The sequence below is a fragment of the Diceros bicornis genome, chromosome 18 (genome assembly GCF_020826845.1).
Source record: "Diceros bicornis minor isolate mBicDic1 chromosome 18, mDicBic1.mat.cur, whole genome shotgun sequence".
In the NCBI taxonomy this organism is placed as follows: domain Eukaryota; kingdom Metazoa; phylum Chordata; class Mammalia; order Perissodactyla; family Rhinocerotidae; genus Diceros; species Diceros bicornis.
Genome location: NC_080757.1, coordinates 37,080,051 through 37,102,279, shown reverse-complemented (window position 1 = coordinate 37,102,279; position 22,229 = coordinate 37,080,051). Strand labels below are relative to the sequence as shown.

The 22,229-nt window shown below is 45.1% G+C and overlaps 1 protein-coding gene across 1 annotated transcript; it reads right to left on the bottom strand.

The window, feature by feature from the left end:
• Nucleotides 1-2,181: 2,181 nt before the first annotated feature.
• On the bottom strand, nt 2,182-7,358 carry GIP (gastric inhibitory polypeptide). The gene is made up of 5 exons (XM_058560755.1): nt 7,273-7,358; nt 5,621-5,791; nt 4,925-5,014; nt 4,100-4,201; nt 2,182-2,308 (listed from the first exon to the last, which is right to left on the bottom strand). The coding sequence occupies exons 1-5, from the start codon at nt 7,356-7,358 to the stop codon at nt 2,299-2,301; spliced, it is 459 nt and encodes a 152-aa protein (XP_058416738.1). The 3' UTR covers nt 2,182-2,298.
• Nucleotides 7,359-22,229: the final 14,871 nt, after the last annotated feature.

Sequence of the window (22,229 nt, the reverse complement as noted above, 5' to 3'; positions counted from 1 at the left end):
AGAACATTGTACAAAATTTGTAAAAATAATGCTTTCTGATTCACTGATCCCTGGAAACACCCAAGAATCCAGAAATAGAGATCCAAACTTCTCCCCAAGACAATCAGTCCTATCATGGAGAATCACTAAAATACATCCTCTGAGCAAAGGCATGCTCTAAACTGTGTGGTAAACACTGCAGAAGTTGAGAGGAAAGGAAACCAAAAATGTCAGAGCTGGAAGAGATTGCAAAGTGGCAGCCCTCAGGCAAATTCAATTCTCAAAAGAGTTTTGCTTGGTCACCAGAATGCCTTTAGGCGAGCACGTCTCTTCCATTTTCACAGTGCCCATCCTTCCATTGTCTTACACCCTCCCTACTTTGCTCATTTATGTTACTGGCCTAGCCCTTCAGCCAATCCAGCTTTCCACTCCCCGATTTTAAACTAATGCTCTTGTATTTTTAAACTGAGGTTTAGGTATGTGAATAATAATAACAAAAGTTAACTTTTATTGACCATTTACTTTGTGCTAGGCCTTATCTTAATACTTACTTCAACCCTACGGGGTGGGTACTTTTTAATCTTTTTACAGACGGGGGAAACGGCTTCAGAGAGAGGAACTAACTTGCCAAGTCACAGACCTAGTAAGTGATTTCAGTCTAGGCGTGTTTGACTCTAGTCTGCTAAAATATGACTAGATCAAGGGAAGAGGGGAGGACATTCCAGGCAAAGATAACCCATGCTAAGGGGAAGAAGGAGAGACAGCCTTGCTTTCTGTGGATGCAGGGCATTGAGAGAAGGCAGCAGACTGAGGTGGGGAAGGCTTTGAACACTGGAAGATAAAGCTATTGACTTTTGGACAACCTGAGTTTGCCTACTTCCCTTCACCCCACTACCAGCACCCTAGTGTAAACCTGGAATCCTGCAAGAGCCTCTTCACTGGTCTTCCTCTTCTGCTTTCATCCCTGTTCATCTCAATATAATCCTCACTACCATCAGTGAATTGTTTTGGAATGCAAATAGATCTCTGACCGGCCCCTGCTTAAAATCCTTCAAGGACTTGCCCTTGCACAGAGGATGAAATCCAAAAGCTTTAATGTGGCCTTTAAAGCCCTGCCTTAGCCTCCCTGTCCAGCCCCGACTTGTGCTATTCTCTCCACTGCCCATTTTGCTGTATAATAATAATACTCGCTAATATTTATTAAGACTCCCTCATCCTTTATTTGGCCATTTTATCCTTCAAATCTCACTCAGTTTAAATCTCATCCCCTCAGGGCCGGGCCCCATGGTGTAGTGGTTAAGCGCACGCGCTCCGCTGCTGGTGGCCCGGGTTCGGATCCCGGGCGCACACAGACACACCACTCGTCAAGCCATGCTGTGGCGGCATCCCATATAAAGTGGAGGGAGATGGGCACGGATGTTAGCCCAGGGCCAGTCTTCCTCAGCAAAAAGAGGAGGATTGGCATGGATGTTAGCTCAGGGCTGATCTTCCTCACAAAAAAAAAAAAAAGTCATCTCCTCAGAGAGGCCCTCCTGACTCCCCACCCCATCTAGATAAGGCTTCTTCTCTGTCTTCTCTCATAGCACCCTAGTCTTTCTTCACATCGTGTAGCGTGTTATGTGATTATTAATATGCTTGTGGTTTTTTTAACTTTTAAAAAAATTTTTATATATATATATTTTGTGTGTGTGAGGAAGATCAGCACTGAGCTAACATCCATGCCAATCCTCCTCTTTTTTGCTGAGGAAGAGTGGCTCTGGGCTAACATCTGTGTCCATCTTCCTCTACTTTGTGTGGGACGCCGCCACTGCGTGGCTTGCCAAGCGGTGTGCCGGTCCGTGCCTGGGATCCAAACCCGTGAACCCCAGGCAGCCGAAGGGGAGTGCAGGAACTTAACTGCTGCGCCACTGGGCTGGCCCCATTTGGGGATGTGTGCTTAAAGACTAAGATCTGTCTCCATCACTAGGCTGTAAACCCCTCAGGGACAAGGATTGTGTCAGTTTCCTTCATTGCTGTATACCCAGTGTTCAGCACAGTCCCTGCCTATGTTAAGTTTCCAATAAGTGTTTGCAGAAGAAATAGACGAATTATCAGATGGCTAAGAGCCATATCTCCTTTGCATTGGGGGGCATGCACACACAGAGAAACACGCTATTAGTGCTCAGTAGACATTTGAATGAGTTTTGTCAATAAGCATAAAGATTTATTTCAGCTTAAACTTTATTGGTTTAGCTTCTCTTGGGTACCCTGGAATGGGACTGAGACAGGAGCTGAGTAAGTGAAGGGCAGAATCCAGTCCTGAGCTGGGTTTGGTCAGAGTCACTGAAACCTATGGAGAGAGGAGGGGAAGTGGTAGAGAGGAGGGTCATTTTCAGGTTGGAGTCAGCAAAGTAAATTTATCTTGGCAACCAGCCATAGTTCAATTGCTACCTCCAAATTACCTTTTTAATTATAGGTAATCAAAATGATTCAAAAAAGCACAGAGACTGTTACCCACCTTCCTACGGAGATTTTCTCATACTCTCTTCTCCATCGTTCTGGTCACATTCTTCTCTCCCTTCTTACCCTCTTACAGGAAACCATCGCAGATTTGTTACCTCAATCCCTCCCTAGCTTCCCAGCATCAAAGTCAGAATATGTTTTGGTTTCTGTGCCTAGGTGTCTGGTGTCTGCATCTTGAACGAGTGTCCTGTCTCACCCTTTAGGTGGATAGCTCTCTCCATGGAATTTAGCCATCCTTGCTTCTGGGACATAATAGATTGAAGGACTTCCTAGCTGGTGAGGTGGATTCAAGGACCATTGAGGGGCCAGCCCAGTGGTGCAGCAGTTAAGTGCGTGCGCTCCGCTGCGGCGGCCTGGGGTTTGCAGGTTCAGATCCCGGGCGCGCACCGATGGCACTGCTTGTCGAGCCATGCTGTGGTAGCGTCCCACATAAAATAGAGGAAGATGAATATGGATGTTAGCCCAGGGCCAATCTTCCTCAGCAAAAAGAGGAGGATTGGCATCGGATGTTAGCTCAGGGCTGATCTTCCTCAAAAAAAAAATACAAAACAAAAAAGGACCATTGAGACCAGCAGTGGCTAAGGAGAAGGACGACATGCCTCCAACTCTAGGGCTTCCATCGCTGCTAAGGTGCCATGGTACAAGGGTACAGAGGGAAAGCTGAGAATAGGATGGGCAGCTCAGCTTGGGTGGGCAGGGAAGATGAGAGCAGCATTTCACCTGGAGGAAGTTTCGAAAGAAGTATAAGTAGTAATAACAGCTGCCAACATAACTGAATTCTTATTACTCCACAGAGGTTGCTCTCAGCTTTTTCCTTGCATTGTCTTATTTAAACCTCACAATAGAGCCAGCCCTGATGGCCTAGTGGTTAAAGTTTGGCACGCTCTGCTTTGGCAGCCCAGATTCAGTTCCCAGGCCAGGGGTCAGGGGGACCACACCACTCATCTGTCAGTAGCCATGCTGTGGTGGTGGCTCACACAGAAGAACTAGGAGTACTTAAATTTGTTTTCTGTTGTCGTTGCTGTTGAGGAAGATTAGCCCTGAGCCAACATCTGTGCCCATCTTTCTCTACTTTATATGTGGGTCACTGCCACAGCATGGCTTGATGAGTGGTGTAGGTCTGCGCCTGGGATCCAACCCTGCAAACCCGAGGCCACTGAAGCAGAGCACACCGAATTCAACCACTGCACTACTGGGCCAGCCCCTCTTCCTCGTTTCTTGCTTGAGAAAGATTAGTCCTGAGCTAACACCTGTGCCAATCTTCCTCTACTTTATATGTGGGTCGCTGCAACAGCATGGCTGACTAGCAGTGTTGGTCTGCTCCCAGGATCCAAACCTGTGAACCTGGGCCAACGAAGTGGAATGTGTGGAACTTAACCACTACACTATGGGGCCAGCCACTTACAACTAGAATACGCAAGTATGTCCTTGGGCTTTAGGGAGGGTGAAAAAAAACAAACAAACCATGAAGTGGTTTAAATAGCTCTGATTTTCATGAAAACAGCAAAGTTCAGAGAGTCTAAATAATTTGCCAGGGTTTGTTCGGGTGAAGATCTGAACCCAAAGCTCAAACTTATAACCACTTTGCAAGACACTCAAAGCCACCAAACTCCCCCACCTGAGCCTGCAGAGCTCCATCTGATCCACTATCCGGGCCAGCAGCTCTCGCATCAGTAAATCCTTTGGCAAATCTCCATCACTGGGGTTCTTGGGTAGGGAGCTGCAAAGGAGAAAGCCTCAGGCAGGCTGTTTTAGCCTGGGCCCCACCCAGGAGAGTAAATACAGGGCCTGGGACTCTGAGGGGGCACTGGGGTTGGTGGGAGGGAGTCAATACAGCTGCCTCTCAGTTATCTCAGCTTTCAAAGCTCCACCCAGATCTGTTGGCCAGGGAAATATGGGCTCTTCAATACAAGCAAAGTCAAACAGAATCCTGGTGGGAGGCATCCCGCCCATTCACCTCTACACGTATCCCAGAATGAATTTCTAAAACCCAAGAGATTACTTTGGGAACATTCATGCTTTAGAATGATGTGTGCCATAGATTCCTCAGAGAGAAGGTAACTGATATCAGGGCCTTGGGAGGGTCCCCCTCTTCCACAAAGAGCCTTCCTAGAGTTTGGCAGGGAAGGCAGTTCCTGAGGTCTCTTTTGCTGCCCTTCTCCTTGACTCAGTGACTCTGCACACTAAGTCATCAATCTTAGAAACTCTGGCCCCAAGACCCCTCCCAGGGCCCCATCACCCGCACCCCCCATTCTTCCCAGGCTTCCCCCTTAATCTTGGGCTGACCTCCAGGAGTTCGATAAAGACCCCTCTTTGAACTCTGAGTGGAAAGGGATGCTTATCTCAGGGCCTTGCCCTGCTCTGGAGTCTGGGAAAAGGAACAGTGAGGTGGGGGCAGATCAGGAGGCCCCACCCTTGCCCCTTCCCCTGTGGGCTGACTCACCCCTGCTGCTCCTTCTCCTCCTCCTTCCTGTTGGATTGATGGGCCATCTCTAGAGCCCGGGCCTCCCTCTGGGTGATGTTGTGTTTCCAGCTGGTAAGATAAAGATTAGAGAGTGGGTGAGGCTGAGGGAGACCAGAAATTCTCCAGTCCAAAGACCTCTAGTCTTTTGGTACCTCAACCCAAGGAGGAGAGGGTACCTCCTTCTCCCCCCAACCTCCCCACTGCTTGTCTTCAGCTGCTAGTGAACAGCTTTCTGGAATCTACCATGCTAACCAAACAGCAAGGGCAGGGAAAGAGACTTGGCAAAGAGAAGGAAGAAGGATGAAGGCAGTTTATCCTGTTTCTAAAGTCTGAAGGGGCCAACATCAAATAGTCATTGGCAGCAGCTCAGCTCTCTCTGCCTTCATCCCCAGCCCCCTGGGGATCCTCTGTGAGCCCCCCACATCTTTCCCGACCCCTCTTCTTAGAAGAAAAAGATTAGAAAATTGCCCTAGTCCTGCCCCCAGACTGGACTGCTGCCCGAGTCAGGGTCCTGGCCAGGGTCACTATGTTGTCAAGCTTACCATCCTCACCTAAGTGAAAGACACCACCTGGAGTTGTGCATCACATGGTCCATGTGGCCACGTGTGGTGCCTGCTCTGAATGTGGGAAGATAGAGCCAGAGTATGGGGAATTGGAAGGGGGTGCACAACTTACCCGTTCTTCTTCCCCTTCTGTGCCAGCAGCCAGTTCACAAAGTCTTGTTGGCGGATCTTGTCCATGGCGATACTGTAGTCACTGATGAAAGTTCCCTCAGCGTACCTGGGGCCTCGAGGTCTGGAGCCACTGACCTTAGTGTGGAATCTGAGGGGCAGGGAGGGGAGAGAGATAGAAACCAGGAGGCCATGAAAGGGGCAGGGGGTGCGAGGAATCACAATGCTGGGATAAATGATTGTCCCTGACAAGAGGCCGACATTTGAAAACGCACCAGCTCATTTCTTGGGAGTTAGCTTTTATGGAGACATCCTCTTGTCTATGCATCAAGCCCCTAGGACTTTATCCTCAGCTCAAGGGCCCGCTTCCTGGTTCCTCAGTGTGTGTGGCTCTGGCTTCTGGGCAGAGAGGGATCAGGGGTCTCCTTCATCCCAAAGGACAGAATCACGGTTCCCTCCTTTACTCCTCTTGCCCTGGCCCTACCTGACTCATTTCTTTGGTTCCCAGTCAGTAGGAACAATAGCAGTTCTTATACAACAGCACTTAACAATGACGCAGGTCCTCTCTAAGCCCTTTAATACATAAACCCATTTAATCCTCACAACACCTCTAGGAGGTAGACGCTATTTATATCCCTTTTTTGTGAATGAGGAAACCAAGGTGCAGAGAGATTAATTTAGCACACAGAGTGGGTGGTAGGTCCAGGATTTACCCCCAGGCAGTCTGGGCCCAGCTGTACGTTCTCAACGTCTAGGTGATGTTGTCTCTCCTTGCACGTGGCTCTGACAGCCGTGCCTCAAATCTACATAGCCGAATTCACATGGGCATATGGCTTAGCCTTGCATCTGAGAAAGCCCATCTCTTTACTCAGGTCTCTCTTGGTCCCTCAAAACACAAACAGAGTCCCCTGCTATATTCACTATTATTATCCTTGCTTTTCCTCACGACAGTACTCATGACAGTTTGCAACTCGCCTACGTGGTTCTTTGTCTGTTTTCCCCTTGGGCCTAGATGCTCCATGAGGGCAGGAGACATTCATGGACCACTCTTCGCAAATATCGCCTGTACCTGACACGCAGGGGCCCTCCATAAAATTTGATCAAACGCATGCATAAATGAGTGGTTAAGGCTTTCATTAGGAAGAAAGGCTTTCATTAGGAAGAAAGATGCTGTCATCTATTTCAGACACTTAACCACTGAGAAGTCCTTCCAGAGATCTAACCACAGCCTCTACTGCTGCAAGAGTAGCTCATAATAAATACCCTCTGGTTCTGTCCTCACTCTGCACTCAGACTGCTAGCAGGTTTTTCCCTTAAGCTTCTTTCCTCTTGGCTTGGGATTCCTCCCTTTCTCAACTCCTCCTTTTTTTTTTTTTTTTTTGGCTGAGGAAGATTAGCCCTGAGCTAACATCTGTGTCCATCTTCCTCTATTTTGTATAAGGGTCGCCACCACAGCATGGGTGACGAGTGATGTAGGTCTGTGTCCAGGATCCAAACCCGTGAACCCACGAATCTGTGAACCCAGGCCACCAAAGCAGAGCACACTGAACACTATGCCACGGGGCTGGCCACATCTCACCTCCTTCTTGAAAATCAGAACCCAGTCATCTCCCCAGTCCCGTCCCCTGCACCTGATCCCTCCCTTCTCACCCCTACCTGGAGTGACCCTCTTCCTTCTCTCCCAGCACCACTGCCAGGAGCAGGGACACCAGCAGCAGAGAGAGGGTCTTCATGGCCACCATCTTCCAGCAGTTATTTTGTGAGCTGAGAAAGAAAGGGACCAGGCTGAGGTGGAGATACTGTGCCAAGGGAGCAGCCAGTATGGCAGCGCACTGCTGGCGCCTCAGAGCCTGTGCAGGTCCTGAAAGCTAGTGCCACTGAGCCCTGGGGGTTGGAGCTTTTCTAAGACGCTGGAGCAACACCTTGGGAAGGGTGGGAGGTGCTGGCATTAGAATTAGTGTCTAGAAGGGACATAGAGCCTGGCCAAGAGGTGACCCTGCTTTTGTTTTGTTTTGAAGTAGAGTCTGAGTGGGGCAGGAGGGGGGCAGTGGGGGAGAGATCCAGGCAGAAGAAAGCAACAAAAACCTGTGTGCCTGGACAGCCCCCTTCCCGGCTCCAGTGGTGAGACATCACAGGCATGTGGTTTAGCAAGATTCTCCCCTTAGAGCCCTCAGAAGTTCATACCAGCCAGCCTTCCGGCTCTCAAATCAGCTGTCACCTAAATCATCACAGCCCTCTTTCCCTAAGTGAAAACCACAAGTAGGACCATCCCATCCTCTCCTTCTCAGGCTTCACTATCTTGACTCAGGGAAGTTCTTCCTGAAATCCGACCCTTCTCCCTAGGGCCTGCCCCATTTCATCTAGGAGGTCTTCGGTAGAGATAAAGAGCAGTAAGGAACTTTCCTCCCAAGCCCTAAAAACCAAAGCCAGACCTACAGATGTGCGGGCTGCAAGACCTTGTCTTCCTGCCTTCATCATCTGGATGCTAGAGATGATGAAGAGCCACCTTCTTATTTCTTACACAGAGGAAGAGAAAGCGAGAGACAAGGATGCCAAGCATCTCAGGGGGGCCAAGATCCACCTCCTCTCCAGTATCTCGTCCATCCTCTGCCCCAGCTGCTCTCTTACCAGGCTTCCTTTCTGGCTCTTCCAGAAGAAGGACAGGGCAGGGGTCTCTTCCTCCTTCCTTCTGGCCCTTCAGAGCCCGTCTCAAGAAAGCCCGCTATAGTTCCTTTATATCCAGGCATCATTGACCCACTGATTAAACTAAAAGCATCTTATCTCAAGAAATTAAGCCCACAGCTCCTGCCACATTAAGTCCATTTTACACGTAATAAAGTTGTCCTTTCCACCTGAACTGTGCTAATTGGTGATTAACATTTGGGTATCTCCAGCTGCTGTCTGGGGCCTGCCCTGGGTAGGGTACCTTAGTGCCCCCTCTCTTCCCCCTCCTCTCTTCTGGGCACAGGGCCCAGTATTCTCCCATCCCCTTCTTCCTTTATAGGTGCCCTCAGTTAGAGAGATGCCCTTGGGGAGGGCAGACTTGGGGAGAGTGGCACTAGCTGGGGGAGGGGGCACTCCCATAGCCAATGGGCTACTCCTGAGTCAGAGAGAGTGGGGCCACAGTCGTTTGAACCCCAGCTCTCAAGAGCCACTGTGGCTTTGGCAATGAGGCAATGTCCCCACAGTGATATCTAGGAGTGTCCCAGGTGGCTGGGGAAAGGGCTGGAGAGTGAGGAGGCAGAGGGTTGAGGGCACATGAAGACTAGGGGCTTCCTGGTGTTAGCTGGGTGAACTGAGAACTTACACTTGAGCTGTCTTCCCACTTAGAGGCAAGACAGAGTGGGGAGAGAGGCACATTTACACCTTGGGCACTCAGGGGAAGGTGGGGCAGCTACAACTCTATCTGTAAAGACTGATGTGACTCAAGCCTCTCTCCTCAAATGCCCTATTTTCCTATACGAGAGAATTATGTGGTCCTGTGGAAGCCTCCTGAGGCCAACGGCCATGTCCGCACCCTCAGACCAGAGGCTCCTTGAGGTGCTCCTTTGCCTTTCTCCAGGTGGACGGGGCATAGCTCTGTCCACAGGGGCTCTCAGTCTAGAAAAGGCAGGGCACAGACTATATTTCTAGCAGACAGAGCCCCAAGGCCTCCCTCCCAGTCTCTCCCTTCTCCACTGCCATGGGTACTTTGAACCATAAACAACCAAGCTCATGCTGTGCCTATTAGCTCCAGGGCCTAATAAAGGCCACTTTCCTTTCCAGGTGAGCTCCCCAGTCTGGGAGCAGCTCCAGCATGAAATTAAGTGCGTGTGTGGGATGATAGGAGACTGCACCAGGAGGGCCACTCACCTCTGCTTCCTAGAAACCTCACCCGCCCACCACCCATTTTTCACCATATAGAAACATTTCTCTCTGGGCAAGCTCTCCGAATCCCATCTCCCAGCTATCAATGGGCAGAGATTAAACATCAATTCAGATTTGGCCCCCAAAGGAGATGTGAGGGCTGCTTGCCATCCTGCGTCCCGTTGAGCAACACAGTTAATGGGATCAGAAGGGTTTGCCTCAAAACCTGGGCACCCCTAACTGGAGGCACAGGGTTTCCAAGAAGGGCAAGGATCATTCCCTGGGATCCCTAAGTCTGATGCCAAACCAGAGTCAAGGAAGATTCGGTGATGGGTCCCGGCAACCTGAACCGCTGCCTGGTGCTCTGGGGATTTGTTTTCGGGGTGGGCTGCTCTGAAGGCCAGTTGTGTTTTAAGTCTCCACCCAACCTCCTCTTGGGGGGGACCCCTCTGCAGCCCCCCTCCCTGTTTCCCTTTGATCTTTGGCTCTCACGCTGTGCAGTGGACAGACTAGGGGGAATGTGGCCTGAGCCCTGAGGGGAGGGAGGGATGTGGGGGGGACCAGGGAAGGAGATCAGAGAAGATGCCAAACTCCCAGGGAAGCCCCCAGGTCACCCCCTACCCCCCTACCCCCACCGTGGGGCATATTGGGAGGCCTGGGAATGGACAAGGTGGCCTTGGGAAGTTTGAGTGTCAGAAAGCCTGCTGGACTTGACCAAAATAGTTCAATAGATGCGACTCACACCTCAGCCAGCCCATCCAGGCCACGATGAGAAGCGCCCTGGGGTGCAGAGTCCAGTGCCGCACAGGGCCCTGGGGGGCAGGGGGAGGGAGGGGCAGGCTCAGGAGGGGGCAGAGCCTCATTCCACTGTAGAGAATTTCCAGGATGTGAGGGGTCAGAGAGGACACAGGGGAAGGGGAGGCAGCAGGAAGCCCCCAAGTGGCCGGAAGCCCAGATACAAAGACTGATGGCCCAGACAGGTAGAGAGAGCAGTTTGGGCAGTGTCTGAGGAGCCATGGAAGTGGAGGGTCCATGTGAGAAGGGGGTGAGGGCAGCGCTGTTGCAAGAGAAGCCAGGTCCCTCTTCCCAGACCCTCGTCACTTCTGAATCGAGGCCCCAGGTTGAGAACTGGAACAGCAGAAGAGCCTTTGGGGCTTGTTGGCTCTTCCAGCTCACGGTGGTGACTCACCACCCTCCGGGGCCCACAGCGCCCACAGGGCCACCACAGACATTCCAGGCCCAGCTCCGCAGCCAGGCCAGGGTGACTCAGAGGGCTGGCTGCAGTCTCCCTGCCATGGACTCTGCTTCAGAAGTTCGCTTGGTCTTCAAGCTCACCCGCTGACTCAAAAGCAGACATCTCTTTCTGATGTCTCTTACACCAGGTGGCTGATTTACAGTCGTCCCCCCTTACCCGCGGTTTCGCTTTCCGCGGTTTCGCTTTCCACGGTTTCAGTTACCTGCGGTCTCAGTTACCCACGGTCAACTGCAGTCTGAAAATATTCAATGGAAAATTCCAGAAATAAACAATCCATAAGTTTTAAATTGCACACTGTTCTGAGTAGTATGATGAAATCTCAAGTCGTCCTGCTCAGTCCTGCCCGGGACGTGAATCATCCCTTTGTCCAGCGTATGCACGCTGTATACGCCACTCGCCTGCTAGTCACTTAGTAGTCCTCTCCGTTATCAGATTGACTTTGGAGGTATCACAGTACTTGTGTTTAAGTAACCCTTAGTTCACTTAATAATGGTCCCAAAGTGCCATTAATCTCTTACGGTGCCTAATTTATAAATTAAACTCTATCATAGGTATGTACGTATAGGAAAAACATAATATGTACAGGGTTCGGTACTATCCGTTGTTTCAGGCATCCACTGGGGGTCTTGGAATGCATCCCTCGTGGATAAGAGAGGATTACTGTATTCTTCTTCTCCTGCAGAGGAGACAAGAGATGACATGAATCCTGATAAGCTTACTGAGTCATCTGGTCTATTCTGAGTCCTAGAAGGACTGCATCCAGGTTTCCTACCCGGTCACATCACATACACAGTCATCGTCCCAAATATTTTTGCCCACACTAGCCCCTAGTACCACTCGGGTCAAGGTAGATACTTTCCAGAGGATCTTCAAGAAAGAATATACTACCTACAGCCTCTCTTGGCCATCTGCAGCAAGGGATCAGTTTGGAAGTCCCCTCTCAGTTCTAACCCCAATCCCTCTCACTCTTTTCAAAGGCTATTTTGTCCACTTTTGTTTGTCAAGAAAAGAGCTCAGCCCTTAGTAGTAGTTGCAGCCTAATCCGTGGGAGGAGAACTGCAGTGAAGATTTAGAACTGGGAGGGGGTGGCCACAAGGTTCTCACTTCGGGGAGTTAAAGAATTGGTGGTGCATTTAGGATAAAAGGCCAAAGGGCTGGGCCTCCCAGAGAAGAGAACAGCAATCCTGAGCTCTTCTTTCTCTCAAGTGGGAGCACATCCCAGGGAAAGTAAGAGAGAGGTGAGAAGGGAGGGCTTTCCCCTCCTTTCCTTGCATGTGCACATGAAGGATGTTTCCAGGGTCCCCAGTGAGCCCCACCCCCATTCCTGCAGTGGGTATGGGGAGGGCCTTCTGCAACTTCAGAAAGGTACCCCTCATTAATTAGATTAGAGAGTAACTTGATGGGGTGGAGGGAGAAGAGTAGAAGGAATCAAGCCCCAGCTCCACCCGCCCAACACTCCCCAGGTTATGTTTGGCTTTGGGCAAAGCCCTCGTCCACTCTGAGCCTTAACTTGCCCATCTCTAAATTGGGGATAAGAAAACAAAATCCACCCTGCCTACCTCATAGGTAAGTGTGAAGTTAGTGTCTTGTTAACATGAAGGCATCCTGGGAGTGTTGGCTGGTGGTATTCTCTGGAATGATCTCCTCCACTTCACTCTACGGTGAGAAAGAAATAAGATGAAATAATAAAGGCAGGCTGACTCAGCCCAGCCACTGGCACAGGAAGGCTGTGAAATTCCCTATTGGGGGTGAGGGCTTTGGAGACAGACCCAGCGATGCTTACTAGTACGGTGATTTAAAGCAACGTGTTCATTTTGCGCTTCAGTTTGCCTTTCTGTAAAATGGGGAATGTGGTAGTTCCTATCTCAAAGAATTGATTTGGGAAACATGGATGCTCAGAAGATACATTATGTTACATTGTATCTTGATACATTAGTTATCTTTTGCTGTGTAACAAATTACTCCAAATTTTTGCTGCTTAAAACAACAAATGTTTATTATCTCGCACAGTTTCTGAGGATCAGGAATCTGGGAGTGGCTTAGCTGGGTGATTTGGCTCAGGGTCTCTGATGAAGTTGCAGTCAGCTGTCAGCTGAGCTGCAGTCTCAGTAGAAGACTCGTCTGGGGCTGTAGGTCACCTTCCAAGCTCACTCCCATGGCTGTACTCTGAAGGCTTCAGTTCCTTACCATGTGGACCTCTCCATAGGGCTGCTCACCATGTGGCTTCTTCCCCTAGAGCAAAGATATGCACCCAAAATGAAAACCTAATTAAAACCTAAATCCAGAAGTGATATACCGTCACTTTAGCTATATGCCATTGGTCACACAGACTAACCCTGGTACAATGTGGGAGGGACTACACAGGCTGTGAATACCAGGAGACTGGGATCATTGGGGGCCACCTTAGAAGTTGGCTACCATCTACATAATCAGCCCTAGAAAATGCTGACCATCGTTGTCATTATTATAGAAGATGCTAAATTCATTAAACATTTCTTTTCATTGTCATAAACTCTGCCATTTAATATCTGTTTATATTTATCTCAGTCCCCTTCTCTGTAAGAGTGGGAACTGATGTGATTTTAGATACTGAAGACAGTAATTTCTCTGATATTCCACAAAGACCAGCAGAGTACAGATATCAGAATGAGTTGCATTCCAAAAGGGTACTTGCTGGTTAGGCAGCAAATACATCATGGGACATACTTATACTCAAAAATGTTTTTATTTATTTATTTATTTTTTAGAGAGAGACAGGGTCCATACCTGTCTTTTTTTTTTTTTAAGATTTTATTTATTTTATTTTTTTTCCCCCCAAAGCCCCAGCGGGTAGTTGTATGTCGTAGCTGCACATCCTTCTAGTTGCTGTATGTGGGACTCGGCCTCAGGATGAATGGAGAAGTGGTGCCTCGATGCGCACCCGGGATCCGAACCCGGGCCACCAGCATCGCAGCGCACACACTTAACCACCAAGCCACAGGGCCGGCCTCAAAAATGTTTTTAAATTGTTGTTTATCTGACATTCAAATTTAACTGAGCATCCTGTATTGTTAATTGCCAAATCCGGCAACCCTACCTGGAAAGTTTCTTAAAATCCCAATGCCTCAGTGCCACTCTCAGAGACTCTGATGTCGTTAGTCTGGAGATTTTCAAAATCTTTTATTTTGAAATCATTTAAAAGTTACAGGGGCCAGCCCAGTGGTGCAAGTGGTTAAGTGCGTGTGCTGTGCTGCGGTGGGCTGGGGTTCGCCGGTTCCGATCCTGGGTGCGCACCGACGCACCGCTTGACAAGCCATGCCGTGGCGGCGTCCCATATAAGGTGGAGGAAGATAGGCACGGATGTCAGCCCATGGCCAGTCTTCCTCAGCAGAAAAAAAAAAAAAAAGAGGAGGATTGGCAGATGTTAGCACAGGGCTGATCTCCTCACACACATACAAAAAAAGGGCTGGCCCCGTGGCACAGCGGTTAAGTGCGTGCGCTCTGCTGCTGGTGGCCCGGGTTCGGATCCTGGGCGCGCACCAATGCACTGCTTGTGAGGCCAGGCTGCGGCGGCATCCCACATAAAGTGGAGGAAGATGGGCATGGATGTTAGCCCAGGGCCAGTCTTCCTCAGCAAAAAGAGGCGGATTGGCATGGATGTTAGCTCAGGGCTGATCTTCCTCACACACACACACAAAAAAAAAGTTACACGGAAGTTGCAAAAATAATACAGGGAACTCCAATACCACTGATTCACCAACTGTTAACATTTTGCCACTTCTGTTGTATCATTCTATTATCTATCTTCTGAACATTTGAGAATAGATTATATATGTCATGCTCCTTTACCATTTAATATTTTCATGTGTATTTCCTAAGCACAAGGATATTCATTCATATAACCACAGTAAGTACAATTGTGAAATTCAAGAAATTTAGCATTGATATAAAGCATATAGTCTATATCACGATTTTTTACAATTGCCTCAATAACATCATTTTGGGTATTTCCCCACCATTATTAGATCTAGCCCAGGATCATGTACTGCCTTTAATTGTTATGTCTCCTTATTCTTCTTTAATCAGTTTCTCAGCCTTTCTTTGTCTTTCATGATACTGACATTTTTAAGAGTATAGACCAGTTATGTTATAGACTGTTTTTCAATTTACATTTGTCTCATGTTTCTTCCAGATTAGATTCAGGTTATGCATCCTGGCCAGAATACTAGAAAAATGAGAGTGTGTCCTTTTTTTTTTTTTTTTTTTCTGAGGAAGATCAGCCCTGAGCTAACATCTGCCAATCCTCCTCCTTTTTTTTCCCGCTGAGGAAGACTGGCCCTGGGCTAACATCCGTGCCCATCTTCCTCCCCTTTATGTGGGACGCCGCCACAGCATGGCTTGACAAGTGGTGTGTCAGTGCGCGCCCAGGATCCGAACTGGTGAGTGCGCGCACTTAACAGCTTGCGCCACGGGGTCGGCCCCAGAGTGTGTCCTTTTCAAAGTATTGTGTCTGGAGGAACAAGATGTCTACCTGCCAGTGATTGATGATAATTTTGATCACTCAGTCAAAGTTTTGTTGGATTTCCCACTGTATAGTTACTATTTTTATCCTTATAACTAATAAGTAATCTACAGGGAGACACTTTAAGACAATGCAAATATCCCCTTCCTTATCAGACTTCTCCCACCTCAGATTTATTTAACAACCATTGAGGATTCTTACTCGAACCTATCTTAAGTACGACAATGGAAAATGGTCATTTTCCAATTCACCATTCCCTCTACAGTATCGGGATTTTTAAAAACAGAATTATTGAGAGATGACACATAATTAACTGCACATATTTAATTCAAAGTGTATAATTTGATGTTTTGACATATTTTCTTGCACGAAACTGTCACTACAATTAAGGTAGTGAACATATCTACCATCCCCCCAAATTTCCTTGAGCCCTTCTTTCCTACTATTCACTCCCCTCCCAACCACTGATCTGCTTCCTGTCACTGTAGATTATTTGCATTTTCTAGAATTTTATATAAATGGAATTGTACAGTATGTATTGTTTTTCGTCTGGCATTTTTCATTCAGCATACTCATTTTGAGTTTCAATTATATTATAGCATGATCAATAGCCCATTCTTTTTTATTGCTGAGTAGTATTCTTCCATCGTATGGATATATTACAATTTGTTTATCCATTCACCTGTTGATGGACATTTAGGTTGTTTCTAGTTTTTGGCTATTACAAATAAAGTTGCTATGAACAGTTGTGGACAAGTCTTTCGATGGACATATGCTTTTATTTTTCTTGGGTAAAAACCTAGGATTGGGGTGTGTTCAACTTTTTAAGAGATTGTTTTCTGAAATGGTTGTAACATTTTGCATTCCCACCGGCTGATATGAAAGTTCTAGTTCCTTCACAGTCTTGCCAAGACTGGATATGGTCAGTCTTTTTAATTTTAGCCATTCAAATAGGTATGTAGTGGTACCTCACTGTGATTTTAATTTGCATTCCTCTAATGACTAATGATATTGAACATCTTTTCATGGGCTTATTTGCCACCTGTGTATCTTCTTTGGTGAAATGTCTGTTCAAACCTTTTGCCCATTTTTGGGGGGAGAGGGTTGTTTGTTTTCTTGTTATTGAGTTTTGAGAGTTCTTTATATATTGTGGATACAAGTCCTTTATCAGATATTTGATTTACAAATATTTTCTCCCAGCCTGTGGTTTCTCGTTTCACTTTTTTTTTTTTTAAGATTTTTATCTATTTATTTTTTTCCCTCCAAAGCCCCACCAGATTGTTGCATGTCACAGCTGCACATCCTTCCAGTTGCTGTACGTGGGACGCGGCCTCAGCATGGCCGGAGAAGCGGTGCGTCCGTGCATGCCCGGGATCCGAACCCGGGCCGCCAGCAGTGGAGCGCACGCACTTAACCGCCAAGCCACGGGGCCGGCCCTCATTTCACTTTCTTAATAGTAACTTGTGAAGAGCAGAAGTTTTTAAGATTTTGATGAAATCTAATTTACCAATTTGGCTATGTATGAATTTTTCTTTTGGTGTCACTGCTTTTGCTTTTGGGGCAATTGTGACTTTGCCTAACCCAAAGTCACAAAGATTTCCCCCTAGAAGTCATAGTTTTTGGTTTTACAGTTAGTTATATGACTTAAACGATTACATTTAGGTATATGATTGAGTTAATTTTTGTATATAGGCTGGAGTATGGAAGGAGATTTATTTTTTTGCATATGTATATCCCATTGTTCCATTTGTTGATAAGATTACCTTTTCTCCATTGAGCTGTCTTTACGCCTTTGTATAAAACAAATTGTGATACATATGTGGGTTGCATTGGGATTTTTAAACGCTCCACTGGTATAAAGACAAGAGCCAGGGGTCAAGGCACACTTGGGTTAGAATCCTGGTCTTGCTCCCTATCTGTGGCATAGTTGACCTATAAAGTAGAAACTGATACTATTGCACCTCAGGGTGTTTACCACGTTTTACAAGGTTCTCTCTCTGTCTCTTCCGCTCTCCTCCCAGGCAAAGTGCTGGAACTAAGAAAGTTGATTCTGGGTAATATTTCTCAAACCCTAGGGTTCCCAGATCCAGGGCTCTAAGAAGGAAGGAAGGTATAATGCGTGCAGTGGTATCTATGAGCTATTTTCAGCTAGTTAGGACATCTAACACAAATCAGACATTTGCTCCAGGCAAGGTTGTGTGGGCAAATTCCAATTCCAATTCCCTTTGCTTTTGGTGGAAATAGGATAACCTCTTGCCACTTGTGTAGAACAGAAGTTCTGCTTAGCCACTCAGTATGAGAACAATTTGTTATGACTCGATCAATGGAATTTTTTGATAGGCAACATTTTTCAAAATATTGAGCTCATGGAGAAATAGTGAAGAAGATCTTAGGTGGTGAAAATAATGGAAACTACCTAGAGAAAGGAAGAAACATGGATCCTGCCCTGTGGTTTCCAATGTGTTGAAAGGCATGCTCTTACAGCAAGAAACTCCCAGACTGATGAGGAAGAAATGGGCTTCACCCTTAGAGGTATCCAGTGAATGCAGATGAAAACAAAAATGACTCAAGCATGGGAGTTGAAAGGAGCAATGTGTCTGCAAGATCCAGGACAGACTGTGCAGGTGTGAATCTGAGTGCTGGCTTCCTGTTGTTTACCATGCTGATCCTAAGTTTTAGCACATACCATCTCAGTTTATTATGAAAACATGTATAATTAATCAGACCTTTAGCTAAAATGAAGCCACATCCGTGATTGATCAGGGTGAGTTGCAGTTAACTCTCAACCCTGGTTGCTAATGGAAGGAGAATTTCTGGCTACATCAAATCTTGGAAGAGCAGATGATCCAAAACTATTACCTGTTTAGCTTGTAAAGGTATTCTGGGATGATTCATTTCAATATCCATTTGACTTTTTTTGTTTGTTTGTTATAAAAATATAATAGTCTAGAAATCTTGAAAAATATAGCAGAGTCGAGAGAGAGAAATAGATAGAGAGAGGAAGAGAGACAGAGAAAGAAACAGAGAGAAATACCCTAATATTCTCAAATCCAAGGAGTTATTGTTAACAGTTTTTTCCAGACTTTTTATTATTTCAGTTAATTTTTATTATGGAATATTTACACTTGCCAAAGATAATATAAAATGTACACGTACAGTTTCAAGAATAATAAAACAAACACTTGTGTAGCCACCACTCAGATTAAGAACTAGGACATCCATCCCCAATATCTTTGATGTGCCCTGTGAGCCCCTCTACAACCCTACTTCCCAGAATTAACCACATTCTGGAATTTTGTTTATCATTCTCTTTCCTTTCTTCAAAACTGAAAATTTTCTGGATGCATCCCTAAACAATATATTGTTTAGTTTTGCCTATTTTTGAACTTATATAAATGGAGCCATAATGTGTATATTCTTCAGTTTCTATTCTTTTTTTTTTAAATCAGCATTGTGAGTAAAATTTACCCATGGTGGTACACTTTGCTGAAGTTGATTCATTGTTTCTGCTCACTAGTATTCCATTGCGTGACTATACCTGGCTTTACTTACCCATTCTCCTGTCGATGGACATTTGTAGGTTTTCTAGGTTCTGTTATTATAAACAATGTTGCTGTGAATGTTCTTGTACATGTCTATGGGTATCCATGTGCAAGAGTTTCTGTAAGGTAATTTCTAGTCTTTTATGCACACGTAGTTTTTTTTTTTTTAAGATGGTTCCCATCATATAGATTACATGAGCACAAATACTCAATTTTGTGATGTGCATTTTTTGTAAACTTTCTCCAAGTTTTTCTAAACTCTTTTTGAACATAAGTTTTAATGGCTACATAATATTTTACCAAGTGCTTATGTTAAAAGTTATTTGAAGATTTCCCTATTTTTAAGCATTTATATTGCTAAGTTTTCTTTTCTTGACAGTGATAACACATCTTTGTTCATTAAGGGTTTTTTTTTTTGAGATTTTGAAAAAGCTAAATTTTTTTGTCTTTTTTAATCATGGTGAAATATACATAACAAAATTTATAATTTTAACCATTTTTAAGTGTAAAACTCAGTGGCATTGAGTACATTTTCACTGTTGTGCAACCATCACACTATCCATTTCCAGAACTTTCTCATCCTCCCAAGTTGAAACCCTATACCTGTTAAAACACTAACTCCTCACCCCACTCCCTCCTCCCAACCCCTGGTAACCACTATTCTACTTCCTGTCTCTATGAATTTAACTATTCTGGGTACCTCATATAAGTGGAATCATATATTTGTCCTTTAGTGTCTGACTTACTTTACTTAGCGTCATGTTTTTAAGGTTCATCTATGTTGTTGCAGGTGTCAGAATTTCATTCCTTTTCAGGGCTGAATAAAATGTTTTCTATACTGGCTTTTCGGTAGAAAAGTTACTCAAAAGTGCAATTCCTAAGTCAAACAGTATGAATTGTTAAAGGTTTTTGTTGCCTTAAAATTGTTCTCCCACACAGCCACATAGGATGTTTTATTTCACTATATTCTTGCTAGCAATGAGTATTAGAAATTAAAATTTGCTGTTTTCATGACCTGCTTAATTTTTGCTCTAATTTAGCCTGCCATACAAATTGGTTTGCCTTCTCCTTGAGTGTAGATAGCTAGGATATTCAATAAGCATCTGCTATGGGCGGGTGGCTGTACCAGACGTCCTGGTAATCACTGAGATGGAAAGCTGTTGTGGGGTGCCATTTTTGCTTTGGATGACACAAAATAACAAACCTTTACATGGTTAGTGGGGTGCTAGTTACATTCCCAGAAGGAAGAGCCTTAGAGAGCTCTTGGCAGGTTATCTGGACTGTCCCTAGAGATTCTCATCCTGGCTATGTGGCATCATGGAGATCAGGATGGAAAAGGGATGTGCCAACTAACTTTGATGGTTGCCACTGACTGCCTGAAGCTCCAAATTGAGCAGAATTCGGAGGCTATTTGACCAGGAACAAAGGAAAGAGGATGCTCATCAGTGGATGTTGGGCGCAAGACTAGGGAACAACAAGCCCAGAGATACCTCTTGGTTGCTATTGTTGTTGTAGACCTATCAGCCTTTTGAATGACTTCATTTACTTGTATTTCATCTGATGATTGTGAAGTACTGTATTTACAAAAAAAGAAAGAAGGAAAGAAGGAAAGAAAGGAGGAAGGAAGGAAGGAAGAAAGGAAGGAAAAGAAAGAAAGAAATAAAAGGGAGAGAGGGAGGGAGGGAAGAGGAAGGAAGGAAGGAAAGAAAGAAAAAAAACATTTACAGGCTGAACACAGCATTTTTAACCATGTCTTCTCCCCAGACAGTATCAAAAGATACTTATTAAATATATATTTTTGGACACCTGTCAGCACTGTCTTGGACTCCCTGGGTGATACATAAGTTTTTGCCCTGACGGATTTGATACATAAAATGCTAACAAAATTAGTTATAAGCAACATAAGACACAGAAAAATGATACAAAGAAGTAATAGTGTCCAGTGACGATTCAGACAAGAAATGCTGGGAGTATAGGAGTGGAGGAGCTCTGGGGTCTGAATCACCCTGGGGTTCTCCTCAAAAATGTAACAAGTTTCTCATTTTGGTGTATAAAATAATTCAAGCATCTCTGTATCCTTCCACTTCACCAGAAATAACCGTTTGAATGATTACAAGTTAGTGATGGGGGAGAGGAAGAAGGAAAAGGGAAGGAGTGAAGAAAAGGATAGAAAGTTTGGGTAGGCATATTGATTAAAAAGAGGGAAGAAATGGGTTGAGGGGCAGAGGAGCTGGAGAATAATAACAGGGGGAAGAGAAGTAACAAAGAAAAAAGAGAAACAGAAGAGCGTTAAGGTAAAGGGGGAGGAGGAAAGGAATTGACAGTGTCGGGAGTAGGAAGAAAAATGGAGGAACAAAAGGAGGGGGGAGAGAAAGGGGAGGGGTGGGGGGAGGGGCAGGGAGGAAGAGGAAGATAGGGAAAGAGACCATAAACCTCATTTCAAAGCAATTTAGAAATAACTCTAATATTTGTTTCCTACACATTTTATAAACACATTTTAGAAATGCAAAGAAAATCACGAAAATTTATTCAATAATTTATCATATAACTGCTGACCAAATACTTTTAGGTTATGTTTAAGAACGGAAGTTAAGTTGTGTTAATAATAAGGCTTAAAAATTTGAGAGCGTTTATGGGAGAGGTAGGTGGACCAAAACTCTTCGTAGATTATTAACCCATAAAAATCAGAAAGCACTTTTAGAATTGTATCTCAGTTTAGTCAAACAACCAGTTTTTTAAAAAAATACTATTAGGCTGGGTCCCTTTTCTTTGTAAAACTGGTTTGTTTTACAAAGACAGATTGAAGTGTTTTTAATGAGTAGTCTGGTGATGAAATATTAGTGAAATAGTATATGTATTAATTTTTTAAACTTAAACATAAAAAACCATAGTAGCATCTCCTCTTAACTCTGAAATATTTGAGACAGCTACTCAAAAAAAAAAAAAAAAATCCTGACTAGAAACAGGAGTAAAATCAATTAATCTTATCATCAGGAGTAAAATTTTAAACAAGCAACCAAAAATAATTTGCATTCCAGATAGAAAAGTTCTTTTAGTCTTAAAAAGCGTAGATGTTATGTAGCTAAAATCAAATTAACTCCACACAGTTTGATGTTGTAACTGATTCATTTTGAATTAAAATCATTTAAATACTTAGAAGATACATATATTTCAAGCACAAAATTGTCTTATCACTATGTCCACCTTAAATAATATTTAGTTATGGATTCCCTCTCTTTTGTTGCTTTTTATAATTTGTTTTATTTTGAAAAATAACATTTATTTCTTTATCTTTTCTTGAATTGTACAATTTCCCCCCAAATGAACCAGTGATCTATTTTGCATTTTGTGAAAATAGGCACTAGACAAAGTTGTTCATTATCTTTTAACCAAATGATTTTGGAGTGGAAAAGAAAGCAAAAGGCAGTTCTAGTGTAGTGTGAAGAATGTTATTGACCATTTCTTTTAC